Here is a 14,173-nt window from a genome sequence, read left to right on the forward strand (position 1 = left end):
GGTGGTTTGAAAGAGATTGTATCCCATATTCTTGGACATGTAAATACTTGATCCTTGTTTGGTGGCAAATCTTGGGAAGGCTTAAGAGGTATGTCCGTGCTGAAGAGATGGATCTTGAGAGTTCAAACACTTGCAATTTGCAGCATTGTCTGTTGCTTCCCACTTGGGGGTTCCAGATGTGAGCTCTCAGTTTGCTGCCCTAACTGACAGGCCTGGACCGCTGCCTCCCAGCTATAATAGGTCCTTACCCCTCTGGAACTGTAAAACCAGATAAACCCTTCCTTCTCTAAGTTACTTTGGTTGTGGTGTTTTATCACATCAAGAGAGAAGTAACTCATATATTTGCCAAGCACTTTGACCACTGAGCCATCTGCCCAGCTCCCAAATTGTATATTCGTCATTTGTAAAGTTTTGTGTCACAATACATACCTGATGTTGTGCATGTTCTTGAGAAGTATTTGTTCGGTGGACCGGTTGGAAGTCAGAGTATTTCTGAAAAGGAAATGCATGCGCTCAATCACAATGACTCATATATCATAATAACTAATTTCTCCTTGTTTCCTTTCTTGTTATATGGTCATGGTTATACTAATGGGGAAAAGGATGGATCATCATAAAATTACTTGATTTAACATGATATGAATGAACAACTTATTGTCATATGTCATATTTTTGTTTTGTCTGCTTAAGTTTTTAGTTTTGTTTATTTACTTTATGTATGTAAGTGCTCTATCTTCAGACTCACCAGAAGAGGGGATCAGATTTCATTAGAGATGGTTGTGAGCCACCACACGGGTGCTGAGAATTGAACTCAGGACCTCCGGAAGAGAAGCTAGTGCTGGAAACCTCTGAGCCATCTCTCTAACCCTAGTTGGAGAGTTGGTCTTAAGTTTTTTAACAGAGTCTCATGTAGGTCAAACTGGCCTGGAATTCATGTAACTGAGTATGACCTTAAACACCTGACCACCCATCCTCCAAATCACAAGTGCTGAGTGCAGGAACTACAACTGTGTACCCTCACACCCAGTTCTAAACTATATATATATATATATAAAATCTTCAGAGCTAGGAAAATAACTCGATAATGGAGATAAAACAAACATTACAAATAGAGAATGGAAATCTAGTCTCATCTTTGCTATCAATTAACACTCTGGATCTGATCTGTCAAGACACTGGTTTCTTCATATATAAACAAGAGCTCAGGCAAATTGTTCTCTGTGTTTGTGTTTGTGCTTGTGATGGCTCTTCCTGGTTGTCAACTTGACTATATCTGGAATGCACAACAATCCAGAATTGGAGGGCTCACCTGTGATGCAGATCTTGAGGCTGGAAGAAGGAAGATTCCGACGTGGATCTTGGCATGGACATCTTGAGGCATAGTGGCCATGAAAAACTTAGGTCCAGGCAAGGTAGTTAGTTGGACTACAGACTGTAAGTCATCACAATAAATTCTCTCAGTATAGAGACACATTCCATAATTTCTGTGAATGTAGAGAACCCTGACTTGTGCTCATGTACACAAGTGTGTTTGCAAACATGTGAAGAACAGAGATTAATGTCAGGTGTCTTCTTCAGTTGCTTCTCTACCCACCCTGTTTTCTTTCTTTTTTTTTTTTTTTTGTTTTGTTTTGTTGTTGTTGTGGTTGTTTTTCGAGACAGGGTTTCTCTGTGTAGCTCCGGCTGTCCTGGACACACTCTGTAGACCAGGCTGGCTTTGAACTCGGAAATCCGCCTGCCTCTGCCTCCAAGTGCTGGGACTAAAGGTGTGCGCTACCACTGCCCAGCTTTCTACCCTGTTTTCGATCTCACTGATCTGGAGCTAGGCTGCCCTGGACAACAGGCCGCAGGGATCCTCCCAGCATTCAGATTACAGCACGTGACATACCATTGTCTTTTTATGTGAACTGGAAATCCAAATTTAGGTCCTCATGCATGTCTAGCAGTGAGGTTTACTCACTGATCTAGAGGCAAGCGGATCGTTTATAGAGTTGAAGACCAACCTGGTATGCAGAGTTCCAGGCCAGCCAGGGCTACATGACATGTTTGTCTCACTCAAAGAGGGAGCCAGGCAGTGGTGGCTCATGCTTTTTATCCCAGAGGCAGAGGCAGATGAATCCCTGAGTTCGAGGCCAGTCTGGTCTATTGAGTGAGTTTCAGGACAGCCAGGGCCACATAACCCTCCAAAACCCACCCACCCCCCAAAAAAGAAAGAACTAAAGAAAGAAAGGAGAGAAAGAGAGAATGAAAATAGAAGTGGGGGGGTGGGGGTGGGAAACAGATTACAACTAGGACAGTCGCCGTCTCCGGTGAATCAGGATACCGAGAACTCTCGGATTCCTAGAGGGGCGGCTGAGCCCCCTCCCGCGGGGCGGGGCTCTGACGTACTTCCGGTTGTGTTATCGTTCAGCCGCTGTGAGGATTCCAGACTCCAAAGCGGTTCTGAGTCACGGTGAGCCTGCGAGTCCCAGGTTAGCCTAGCGATCGGGGAGCGTTGGCCGAAAGGTTTAGAGAGGGTGGGACGGGTTTGGCGGCCGCGGTTCTGGTTCGGGGAATTCCTCCGCGGTGGTTCTGGGAGATTGAGGAGGAGGAGCGCCCCGCCCAGCCGTTGTGGGCGCCGCTCCCTGGAAAGGCTTTTCCACCCCCGAGGGCTCCCTGGAACAAAACCCGGTTTCTTTTGCTTCCGGAATCGCTTTTCTGGTCGCTCTGTTATTGTCTGTTACCCGACGGAAACTGCCTCCTTTCTTCCCGAGCAAGAGCGCTGAGGTCTAAACTCCGGACTGATTGTTAAGAATAAGCCCGAGGGTAGAAACCTCCTGTGAAAACCCGAATCTCATTAATCTTGGGTAATGTCCAATCCAGGCGGGGCTTTGTGCACGCAGGACCAGGACGTGCTCAAGTCTGCAAAGATTCTCAGACGATCGTTTGTAAAACGAGTATAGGATAGGATAGAAAGGTGATTGATTGATTTGGCGAGTGGCACAGTTGGAAATCTGTGTTGAAAAGGACCCTTAAAAGAACTGCGAACAAAAAAGGAAAAAAAAAATCAACACACGAAAGTTGTTTTTCAAGTGCTGGAAGGCTTTTGAAGAAAAACTTGAGGATTGGTTCAGGGCTGTTGAAATGATGCAGAATTTGGCTCTCTCTGAGAATTTCTTAGCTATTAGATCTGCCCAGCAGTTATGCCCCTTATTGGTCTGCCTAGAAGCTTTTTGAAAATTAGTTTGCTCGGTTTGAGACGGGGTCTTACTGTGTAGCTTAGGTTGGTATGTAATAGGTGATCCTTCTGCCTCTGTTCTCTTCAGGGCTGTAATTATGTGTAGGTATGTGCCACCAAGACTTCAGCTTGGAGTTTCCAAATGCAGAGTGTCTTAAGGGCATTATCTGCCACGAGGTAGTAATTGCTGTTCATGTGCTACGATCTGTAATAGTTTGATTTATTTATACCTCGTCTTGCACTGAATGAATTTGAGGCTGATTAAGGGAATGGGGGAGGGGCTTATAAACTTTGCAGAATTTGCATAAAGGAGGAAAAATTGGGAAGTGACCAAAAACATGAATAGACTGTATGCTTCCAACTTTGAGAGTTAGGTTTTTATTTTTTAGACTCTCTCTCTCTCTCTCTCTTTCTCTCTCTCTCTCTCTCTCTCTCTCTGTGTGTGTGTGTGTGTGTGTGTGTGTGTGTGTGTGTGTATCAGTCAAAGGACAACGGGCACAGTTGAGTGCTTCCCCTCCATTATATGGGCACAGCTCCTGTTACCCACTGAGCCTTCTTGCCAGCTGAGTTAAACCTTTTGATGGCTTTGTTTTTGTTTTGTTATTTTTCAAAACAGGATTTCTCTGTGCCCACCCTGGAACTCTGTCATAGATTATGCTGATTTCCCTCTACCTCTACCTCCCATGTGCTGGGATTAAGGTGTGCATACCACACCCCGCTTTAGGTAGCCTTTTTAAAGCTTTTCTTTCTATGAAAGTATTAACAATAGACCTGTTTTTCTCCCCACATACTTTTGATTTTATGACTATTTAAGGAATTTTCAGAAACCAAGACCTGGAGGGTGTTTTCAAATGGCAAACTCAGCATTACCAAATGTGAAATTATTGACTTTCTTTTAGTGGAGAAATTATTGGCTTTCTTTTCGTGGAGGGAATGCCAAGATACTTTATTACCAGATTTTTTTTGTGGAGGGAGGAATGAATACCAAGATACTTTATTACCAGATTTTTTTTTAAATCTTGCCAAAACAAAAACAAAAGAAACAAACAAACAAAAAGACCCCACAACGTCAGTCCTGAAGCTTTTCTCTTTCCCTCCTTTGGATCCCATCTCCCTATCTTCGTATCTCCCCCCCCCCATTTATGTTTGTGTTTTCTTTTGTTTGTTTGTTTTAGAGAGAGGGTACTGCTGTGCATCTGACCACACAGCTAAGGTTCCGGCTTTGACCTGTCTCCAGATACTGGGATTACAGCCACAGTGTCCCATAGCAAGCATGAAAATTTCATTTATGCATTCTCTTCCTAAATGTGGTCAGACTCCCGAGAGTGGGAGGCAGACACTCGGGATTCTTTGCCTCTCCTCTCCCACTAAGTAGAAAGCTCCAGGAAGGCGGGGCACACCCAGTGGTCAAGCAGCCTGTGTTCAGTTAGTCAGAAGATAGTCTAAGGTATCAACTCGGAGATAACAAATGTCCAAAACTTTGATTTGTATCACTTATTTTGATTGAATTTTTTCCTCTCATTTTTTTTCAGCAATATCTATCTTTGTTAGATTAAATAAACTGTAAGCATATACAATGTTGGGATTGGAGGCACAGCTTTAATCCTACCACTCAGGAGGAGAGGTAGGCCAAGCTTTTATGCCTTCCAGACCAGCCAAGGCTATGCAGTGAGATTCTGTCTTTTTGTTTTGCCACCTACTCTTCTGTTAAAAAAAAACAAAAACAAAAACTAGGGGGGCTGGGGAGAGGGCTCAGCGGTTAAGAGCACTGACTGCTCTTCCTAAGGTCCTGAGTTCAATTCCAGCAACCACAAGGTAGAGGGAGAGAACTGAGAGCTTTGACCTCTAACCTCTGTACATACTATGGCATAGCATCCCTCCCCCCTCGCATGCCCCTCCCCACACACAATCGATTAATTACAAAGGGAAGAAAACTGGAGAGATGATTCAGTGGTTAAGAATATGTATTGCTCTTGATAGAGATCTCAAATTTGTTTCCCAGCACCCATGTTAGGCAGTTCACAAATGCCTGTAGCTCTAGGGTTTCCCACACTGACCTCTTCAAATGTATGAGGGTGTGTGCGCACAAACACACACACACACACACACACACACAGAAGATTTTTTTTTTTTTAAATTTCAGCTAAAGACACATAAAAGAAACCTGAATATGGGATTTTGGAAGTGACTTAGTTGGTAAAGTGTTTTCTGTACAAGCCTGAATACCTGAACCCACCTTTTACATCAGGTAAAAAGCCCAGATGTGTCTGCTCTTGCCTGAAATCTCAGTACTGGAAGGACAGAGACCGGCAGATACCTGAGTTCACTGGCCAGTCAGCCAGGCTAGCTGGTCCTGTCTCCAGGTTCAGTGAGAGATTCAGTCTCAAAACAATGAGATGAATAGATAAGGAGGACCTCTGACATACATGCACAGGCAAGCTCCCCTGTACATATGTACACACACACACCCAACCCCCTCCCCCCAAAAATGAATATGTTCTCCTTAAAATAAGTCAGGCAAAATTCAGTGTGCATCCTAATTAGGCTTCCACTATGTTTTTAAATTTTTGTTCATCTATTTATTTGGAACTTTTGAACTATCTTCCTAACTCTTATATTCCATTATTTTTAATAAGCCAGCTAATTCCAGAATGGAGCATCCATGCTCATGCTGACAAACACAGTCATTTGACTAGTCTACTTTATTTTAATGTTCCGAGTATTAGATAGCTTGCTAAAATCGTACGATGTGAAACAATGCTTGTAGCAAAGATCTAATTTTAAAATTATGCCCTTTTTAAAGAAAATAGACATATCTTAGTTAAGTGAAAGTAGGGTCTACTTAGCTGACTCGTGATTTCAAACAATATATACTTTACTAATTTTGTGTGTATTACTTGTATAAAGTGATAGGCTTCATTATGATACTTCTATGCATAAATTCTTACTCTTGTATTGCTGTAAGAGACACCATGACTAAGCCAGCTCTTATAAGAGAGAGTGCTTAGTTGAAAGTTGCTTACGTTTATCATCATGGCAGGAAGCATGGTGGCCTGCAGGCAGGCACTGGAGCAGTCGCTGGGAGCTATGTTCTGATCTGTAGGCAACACTGGGCCTAGTGTGGGAAAGCTCAGAGACACCTCCATGACACATTTCTACCAACGAGGCCACACCTCCTAATCCTTCTAATCCTTCCAAATAGTATGGCCTCTGAGGTCTCTGATCATCTAGCGGCCATTCTTATTCGTGAAATCACCACACATAGAGCTGCTTTAATCATACTCAGTCCTTAGCTCCTTTTCTTGTCCCCCTCATACTCCTTTGACCCCTTCCACACCCCTTCATTTTGATTTCTAGCCCCACTCTTCACATTCTGCATAGGAAAGAGAATGTGCTCATTTTGATGAGTTTGGATTATCTTGCTTAACGTGATCATCTCCATTTCCATCCATTTTCCTATAAAAGACATTTCTGAACAACTGGGTTTTTTATATATGTTTGTGTGTGAGAGATGCACATGTGGTCAGAGGACAATTTGCACAAGTTTGTTCTTTCCATATATCACTATGTGGGTCACAAGGGCCAAACCAGGCCTAGCAGCAAGCACTTTAATCCACTGAGTCATCCTACCACCTCTGAACAATACTTTTTATATGGTAGTTGTCTGGTGGCCCCTGTGGTAAAGACCAGAAAAACATGTTTTCATTTTTTGATAATTTTATGACGACTATGTTTTTGTAGGTTTGAAGTGTGGCACTTTAAGAACCAGAAACCCAAAGGCACCAGGTGTACTCCTAAGCGTCCTGCTGGCTCTGGAACCTGTGTGATGACCAAGGTGGTGGGCATGGCCACAGTCCTGGGCCCCAGGCCACCTCAGGAGTCTATGGGACCTTCGACCATTAAAGTTGAAGAGGACGAAGAGAAAGCTAAGTGCCGCCCTAGCCTAGAGCTATCGCGTAAGCGCTTCAGACCATCTGGGAACCATGACACTCTTGAGCAGCTGGGACCTTCAACTATTAAAGCTGAAGTGGACGAAGAGAAGGACAAGGGCCGCCCTAGTCTGGAGATATCCCGCCAGCGCTTCAGGCAGTTTGGGTACCATGACACTCCTGGGCCCCGAGAGGCACTGAGCCAGCTTCGGGTGCTCTGCTGTGAGTGGCTACAGCCCGAGATCCACACCAAGGAGCAGATTCTAGAGCTACTGGTTCTGGAGCAGTTCCTGACCATCCTACCCCGAGAGCTCCAGGCCTGGGTACAGCAGCACTGCCCCGAGAGCGCAGAGGAGGCCGTCACTCTACTGGAAGACTTGGAACAAGAACTGGATGAGCCAGGACTGCAGGTGGGCGCGGGGAGGCCATCAGATGCTAGGAGACCCAGAACAAAGCATGCTAGGCGGGAATCGGGTCTTGTCCTTCTATTGTATGCAAAACTGTCCCTGGGGAGATGCAACACACACACACACACACACACACATCTTCTTACCCCAGATAGGGAATCCATGGTGGTAGACTGTACAGATACTACCAAAGTCCAGCTTGGTAAACTTGGACTTTTATTGTGGTCTTATTTGGGCTACTTTACAGGAGCAGAAATGACTCTAAGCTAGCTGTATCACCAAAGCCCACCCCAGCATTTGTGACAGATACCTGGAGCACACTCACAGCTCCGTCTGCATCTCCTTTGCAGCTCTGTTCCTAGTCACAGGAATTCTAGCTGTTATTGCTTATTCTGGCAGGAAGGGACCTAGTAAATCTGATCAGTTTCAGGGCTTTCCTGAAGTTAGTTTAAACTGTTCACCTTCCTATAGGGTGGAAAGCAGAAACTGTTACTCAACACTGTCCAATAAGATTAACCAGCCAGAAGTTTCTAGGGAGCTGGGTCATATTTCTCCCCATTGTCTGCTCTTATCCTGAAGTAACCTTGGGAACCAAGTGGGATGGGTGTTTTCTTTTCCTTCTCCTAAAAGTTCTGCATAGCTCGCCTGAGATTTTTCTCATTCTTGAGTCAGCTGTGCACACACCTAGCCATCTCTTACTGTCTCTAGGTCTCATCTCCTCCAAATGAACAGAAGCAGTCTTGGGAGAAAGTGTCAACTTCAGGAACTGCAATGGAATCCTTAAGCAGTACTGAAACCCAGCCTGGGGATGCCAGCCCAAAATATGAGTTTTGGGGGCCCCTGTACATCCAAGAGACTGGTGAGGAGGAGGTTTTCACTCAGGATCCAAGAAAGCGCCAAGGTAAGGACCGCTCTCTGTGTTCAGAGAAATGTGTAAGTCTAGGTGAGCGGTACCCTCTAGCTTGACCTGACTGGTAGAGTAGTCAGAAGGCACGGGCTTTCCTCGCCCACCCTATTGCCTCGGACAGCTTCCCAGCACTAGGCCAGGCAGCATGCTCGCGAGGGCCTAGTGGAGAGAGCTCTGCTTTAGAAAGGAAGACTGACTGAGAGATGGACAGTTGGATGGGCCAGTGTAGCTCTAAGCTGGATGACAGTGGCATGGAAAGGCTGCCTGTGAGCCTGAGGGGGCCAAGAGGGAAGACCTGTTATGACCAGAACCAGATAAGAGCTGAGCCCTGGGAGGGAAGGAAAGAGTCCCCTGCCAGGAGCCCTGCTCCAGCTCTTGCCATTGGGTGAGGGGAAAATGGAATAGCCTCATGGTTACACTGTCCCTGCCCTTCAGTCTTCTGGTGTATCCACTGGAGACTCAAGCACAGCTGGACAACATGAAAAGTGTGTAGGCCTAAGGGTAGTTTCCTGGGATACCGAGCAGGACAGACTAACCTTTCCAACCCTCTGCAGACTTCAAGTCAAAAGCTAGGGTAGGGGCTGGAAATGCAGCTCACTTTGTAGAGTGCTGGGGTAGCAGGAGGTCCTGGGTTCCATCCCCTGTACCAATGAAACCATATGTGTTGGTGCACACGTGCAACCCCAGCATTCACATTCACAGTCAGCCTTGGCGACTTGGAGCATTCAAGACCAGCCTGGGTTTCTTGAGACTTTGTCTCAAAAAAAGTACATTGGGGCAACTAGCTGTTCCCTATCTCAGATCTCCACAAATCATGATTTGTATAACAGCCTTATTTTATACTGGTAGTTTCTGCTCTTATATGCCTTCATGTATGTGGAATAGAAATATCTGCAAAGAATAATCAAATTTACCTGTTGGTGAAAAATAGCACATTGTTCCAAATCTTGGATACAGTATATTCATGAGCAGAGCCATAGCCCTGAGAAATTGCCTGAGTTCCTTACAATATCCTAGACACTTGAAATTCCCTCTTAGAAACAAAGTTTTGAGCCCTGTTGAAAATAGATTCTTGTGTGCCGGGCATGATGGCACATACTTTTATTCCAGTACTCAGGAGGCAGAGGCAGGTATGATCTCTATGCAGGCCAGCCTGGTCTGTAGAGTGTGTTTCAAATCAGCCAGTGGTATGTAGAGAGACCCTGTCTCAAAAAGAACAACACAAACAAAAAGCTATTCTTAGGGCTGGAGATGGGGTTTAGCAGTTAGGAGCAGTAGCCTCTCTCACAGAAGACCCTGGTTCACTGGTTTACTTTCTAGCACCCACCTTGAGTGGCTAGCTGCCTTTAACTCTAGATCTACGCTTCTAGCACCCTTCTGGTCTCCAAGGACACCTGCATGTGTGTGATGCACATTCAGACAGGCACATAAATCAAAATGAGTGTTTAAAAAATATACATCTTGGGCTGGAGAGATGGCTCAGAGGTTAAGAGCACTGACTACTCTTCCAGAGATCCTGAGTTCAATTCCCAGAAACCACATGGTGGCTCACAACCATCTGTAATGGGACTCGATGACCTCTTCTAGTGTGTCTGACAGCTGCAACGTACTCAGATACATGAAATAAATAAACCTTATTTTAAAAAATGTACATCCTGTCAGGGACTGTCAGCAGTTATAATGCTTGCTCTGAAAGCCTAGAGACCTGAATTCTATCTTTGAAACCTAAATGATACGCCGGGCGGTGGTGGCGCACACCTGTAATCCCAGCACTCTGGGAGGCAGAGGCAGGCGGATTTCTGAGTTCGAGGCCAGCCTGGTCTACAGAGTGAGTTCCAGGACAGCCAGGGCTATACAGAGAAACCCTGCCTCAAAAAAAAAAAAGAAAGAAACCTAAATGAGGAAAGGAGAGAACTGACCTCCACACGCACAGTTGTAGGAATACCTGCACACACAATAATTATTTCTATTTATTAATTAACTTATTTATTTATTTGGGCAGGGTTCCACTGTGTGGTCTTGGCTGGCCTACAACTCACTACATAGACCAAGCTGCCCTCAAACTCAGAGAAATAATGTTCTCTGAGAAACATAAAAACTAAATAAATTATTTAAAAAAAACCTAAACTGTTTTTCATTGTTTAGAATTGTTAATACTGGGCTGAAGAGATGGCTCAGTGGTTAAGAGCACTAACTGCTCTTCCAGAGGTCCTGAGTTCAATTCCCAGCAACCACATGGTGGCTCACAACCATCTGTGATGGGATCTGATGCCCTACAGCAACAGTGTACTTACATACAATAAATACATCTTTGAGCTGCAGCGAGCAAAGGTCCTGAGTTCAAGTCCAAGCAACTGCATGATGGCTCACAGCCATCTTTACAGCTACCGTGTACTCATATACATAAAATAAATAAGTAAATCTTTAAAAAAATCTAAAAAAAAAAGAATTGCTAATACCATCTTCCAGTTACCTGGGACTTCCATGGGCTATAATTATACATGAAGAAAACTAAAAACGTAACTGCTGATAATTCTTAGAAGTCTGAAGCAGGAGGATTGCCATGAGTTTAAAACCACCCTAGGCCTACCTTTGTGAGATATCCACCAGAGAAGACCACAGAGAAATGTGTTGAAGCTAAGAGAAAGTCTTTATGTTCAGGTGCAGACCCAAGTGCAGTCCCTAGCCTTTCTCAGGGTGTGCTTTTAAGTATAGAAAACACATCCTGGGTTGACCCCTCAGTTAGCAAGAAGAGAACATTAGCCAGCCATAAAGCAAGGTTAGTACATTTAGGGGCTTTCTCAGAAGTATAGGCTTCAAAGGATTACATTTTTGTCCTTGTTTGGGCAGGTGTTCCTGCCTGTGTGTTGAATTCTAAGGCCTGCATGGTATTTCCATCATGGCTTCAGTTATGCTAAGGCCTGGGGGACTGTTGTATTCCTGGTGTGTTCCAGGAGAGTCTTCAGAGTGAGACCGTGTCTCCCCTCAAAAAGAAGGAAGACCCTCTTTGGTGGTTTGAGTAGGTTAGGCCCCCATGGGCTCATGAGTTTGAATGCTTGGCTCAAGGAATGGCACTATTCGGAGGTGTGGCCTTGTTTGAGTAGGTGTGGCCTTGTTGGAGGAAGTGTGTCACTGTCTGGTGGGCTTTGAGGTCTCCTATGCCTAAGTCTTGCCCAGTGTGGAATCAGAGCGTCTTCCAGAAGACAGTCCCCTTCTGCTGCCAACTGATCAAGATGTAGAACTCTGGGCTCTTCCAGTACCATGTCTGCCTTCACACTGCTATGTTCCTGCCATGATGATAATGGACTGAACCTCTGAAACTGTAAGCCAGCCCCAATTAAATGTTTGCCTTTATAAGATTTGCCTTGGTCATTGTGTCCCTTCACAGCAATGAACCCCTAACTAAGACAGAAGTTGGTACCAGGGACTGGGGTATTGCTGTGATAGGCCTGACCATGCTTTTGTTTGGAGGAATGTGGATTTTGGAACATTAGATTAGCAAAGCAGTGGAATGCTTCAAGTAGAGCTTAATGGATCATACTGGTGGGAGCATAGATCACAGTGGTGTTGAAGGTGATTTAAACTGTGGGGGCCCAGCTCAAGAGCTTTCAGAGGAAAGGAGTTTTACTATGTTGCCTTGGTAAAGAATGTAGCTGCTTTTTGCCCATGTCTGAAGAGTCTGCCTAAGGCGAAGGTGAAGAGATCCAGATTAATTGCACTGACAAAGGGTATCTCAAAAAAGCCTAGCGCCGATTCTGTCATGTCATTTGCTCTTATGAAGAGCATTTGACCAAGCATAGCAAACTGAGAAAGGAAAAACCATTGGTGAAAGTGCAGCATCAGTTGCAGTTGAAGGCCCAGGACTAAAGGAAACATGCATAAGTTGAGGCTTGGCCCCAGGAAGAAGGCCCGTGGGCAGCTTTTAGGGAAGTGAAGCCTAGTTGCAATCCCAGTGCCTCTGAGATGCGAGGACCATGGCATGACCACCAAGAACAGCAGCAGCAGTGCAGTGGACTCAGTGGGCTCTGAGGTCTCCTGTTCCTAAGCTCCACCCAGTGTGGAATCAGAGCCTCCTCCAGAAGACAGCCGCCTTCTACTGCCTGCTGATCCAGGCGTAGAACTCCTGGCTCTTCCAGTGCTGTGTCTGCCTGCACACTGCCATGCTTCCCGCCATGGTGATAATGGGTTAAACCTCTGAAACTGTAAGCCAGCCCCAATGAAATGATTCTGTTTTTAAGATTTGTACATGGTCATTGCCTTCACAGCAGTGAACCCTAAGATGCCCTTCCTCTTACAGGTTAAAACATTCCTCCACAGTGCCCAGTTTTATTTAGAATACGACCGTTGTCTTCTACCTCAGTCTGCTCTCTGTGCTCTCTTCCTTCCTTTCTGTTCTGTGCCATTTACTTCTGTCCCCCTCTTCCTTCTGAGCTTCTGACCCTGTGAAACTTGATTCCGCCCAGAATAGCCAACCTCCCAACTCAAACCCCTGCTCTAGACAGCACCACACAAATGAGTGCTGATCCCTCCTGACTGAGTGATAAACTCCCGACTGACCACACACTTGAACCATTGTCAATAGATTTTGGACCCATGGTACTTTTTCACTTTTTCTACTTTGTAGATAGTAATTAGGGATTAGAGTGTTGTAGAATTTTTTAATCCCAATCCAGGGGTTTCAACCCCACTTTTGACCATTTAGTTCTCAGGTAAAAGACACACAACTTTTATTATTTACAATAAGTTTTTTTTTTTTAACAGCACAAGAGCTGGGCAGATATCTAACCTCTGTGCTATTAAAATCTGCTTTCCTATGGATAACCCCGAGTTCTTATTGGGCTGCTCTTTTTTGTTGTTGTTGTTGTTGTTTGGATTTTTTTTTTTTTTTTGGAGACAGGGTTTCTCTGTGTAGCCCTGGCTGTCCTGGAACTCACTTTGTAGACCAGGCTGGCCTCGAACTCAGAGATCCGCCTGCCTCTGCCTCCCAGAGTGCTGGGATTACAGGCGTGCGCCACCACCGCCTAGCATTTGGGCTGCTCTTAACTCCAATCGGCCAGCCCTTCTTGACTCCTAGCCCATGGTGGCTTCTCCTTCCTCCTTCATGGAGAGATGGCTCAGTAGATAAACAGTTGCTGCTCTTACAGAGGACAAAAGCTTCAATCCAGTACCTACATTAGGCTGCGCACAACTGCCTGTGAGTCCTATTTCCATACACCTACTGGTCTCTTGGTCTCTGCAGGCACCCACATATGTGTGGCAGATACAGGGGCATAATAAATGAGACACACATAAATAAAAATAAATCTTTTTGAAGACTAGGATAATTGTGACTGGAAATATGGCTTTGCAGTTACAATCACTTGCTCCTTTCGCAGAGGAACCATGCTTAAAACAGTCCAGAACTGCAGTTCCAGGAGTTCTAGCACCCTTTTCTGGCCACCACAAGCACCAGGCGTGAACGCAGCATACTTACATATGTGTAGACAAAACACTCACACAAACTTTGTTTTCTTAATTAAAGAAGGATACTGGCCTCAAAAGTGCTTCCACTTCTTCCCAGGTGCTGGGATTTGAGATGTGTACCACCATACCCTGCTTCCTATCTGGAGGATTCTAAATCAGCACATCACAGAAACTTGGGCTAATTTTACTGCAGGTCTGTTCCCAGATATATAAACAAAATATGGAGCCAGCCTACAAGTCAACGGATAAA

At 45.0% G+C, this 14,173-nt stretch overlaps 1 protein-coding gene across 3 annotated transcripts in view; it reads left to right on the forward strand.

The window, feature by feature from the left end:
* Zkscan1 (zinc finger with KRAB and SCAN domains 1) overlaps nt 1–14,173 on the forward strand; it is a 43,514-nt gene that overhangs the window by 27,075 nt on the left and 2,266 nt on the right. The window contains exons 1-3 of one of the 3 annotated variants that reach the window (XM_052167478.1): nt 2,381–2,471; nt 6,959–7,556; nt 8,262–8,454. The exons of 1 other annotated variant lie outside the window; for it this stretch is intronic. In XM_052167478.1, the coding sequence (XP_052023438.1) occupies nt 7,044–7,556; nt 8,262–8,454 (706 nt within the window). In that variant the 5' untranslated portion in view covers nt 2,381–2,471; nt 6,959–7,043. Of the gene's footprint in view, nt 1–2,380; nt 2,472–6,958; nt 7,557–8,261; nt 8,455–14,173 lie in introns of those variants that run through there. One more of the 3 variants, XM_052167479.1, reaches the window with a different exon arrangement.

Source organism: Apodemus sylvaticus, chromosome 22, assembly GCF_947179515.1.
Source record: "Apodemus sylvaticus chromosome 22, mApoSyl1.1, whole genome shotgun sequence".
NCBI lineage: Eukaryota > Metazoa > Chordata > Mammalia > Rodentia > Muridae > Apodemus > Apodemus sylvaticus.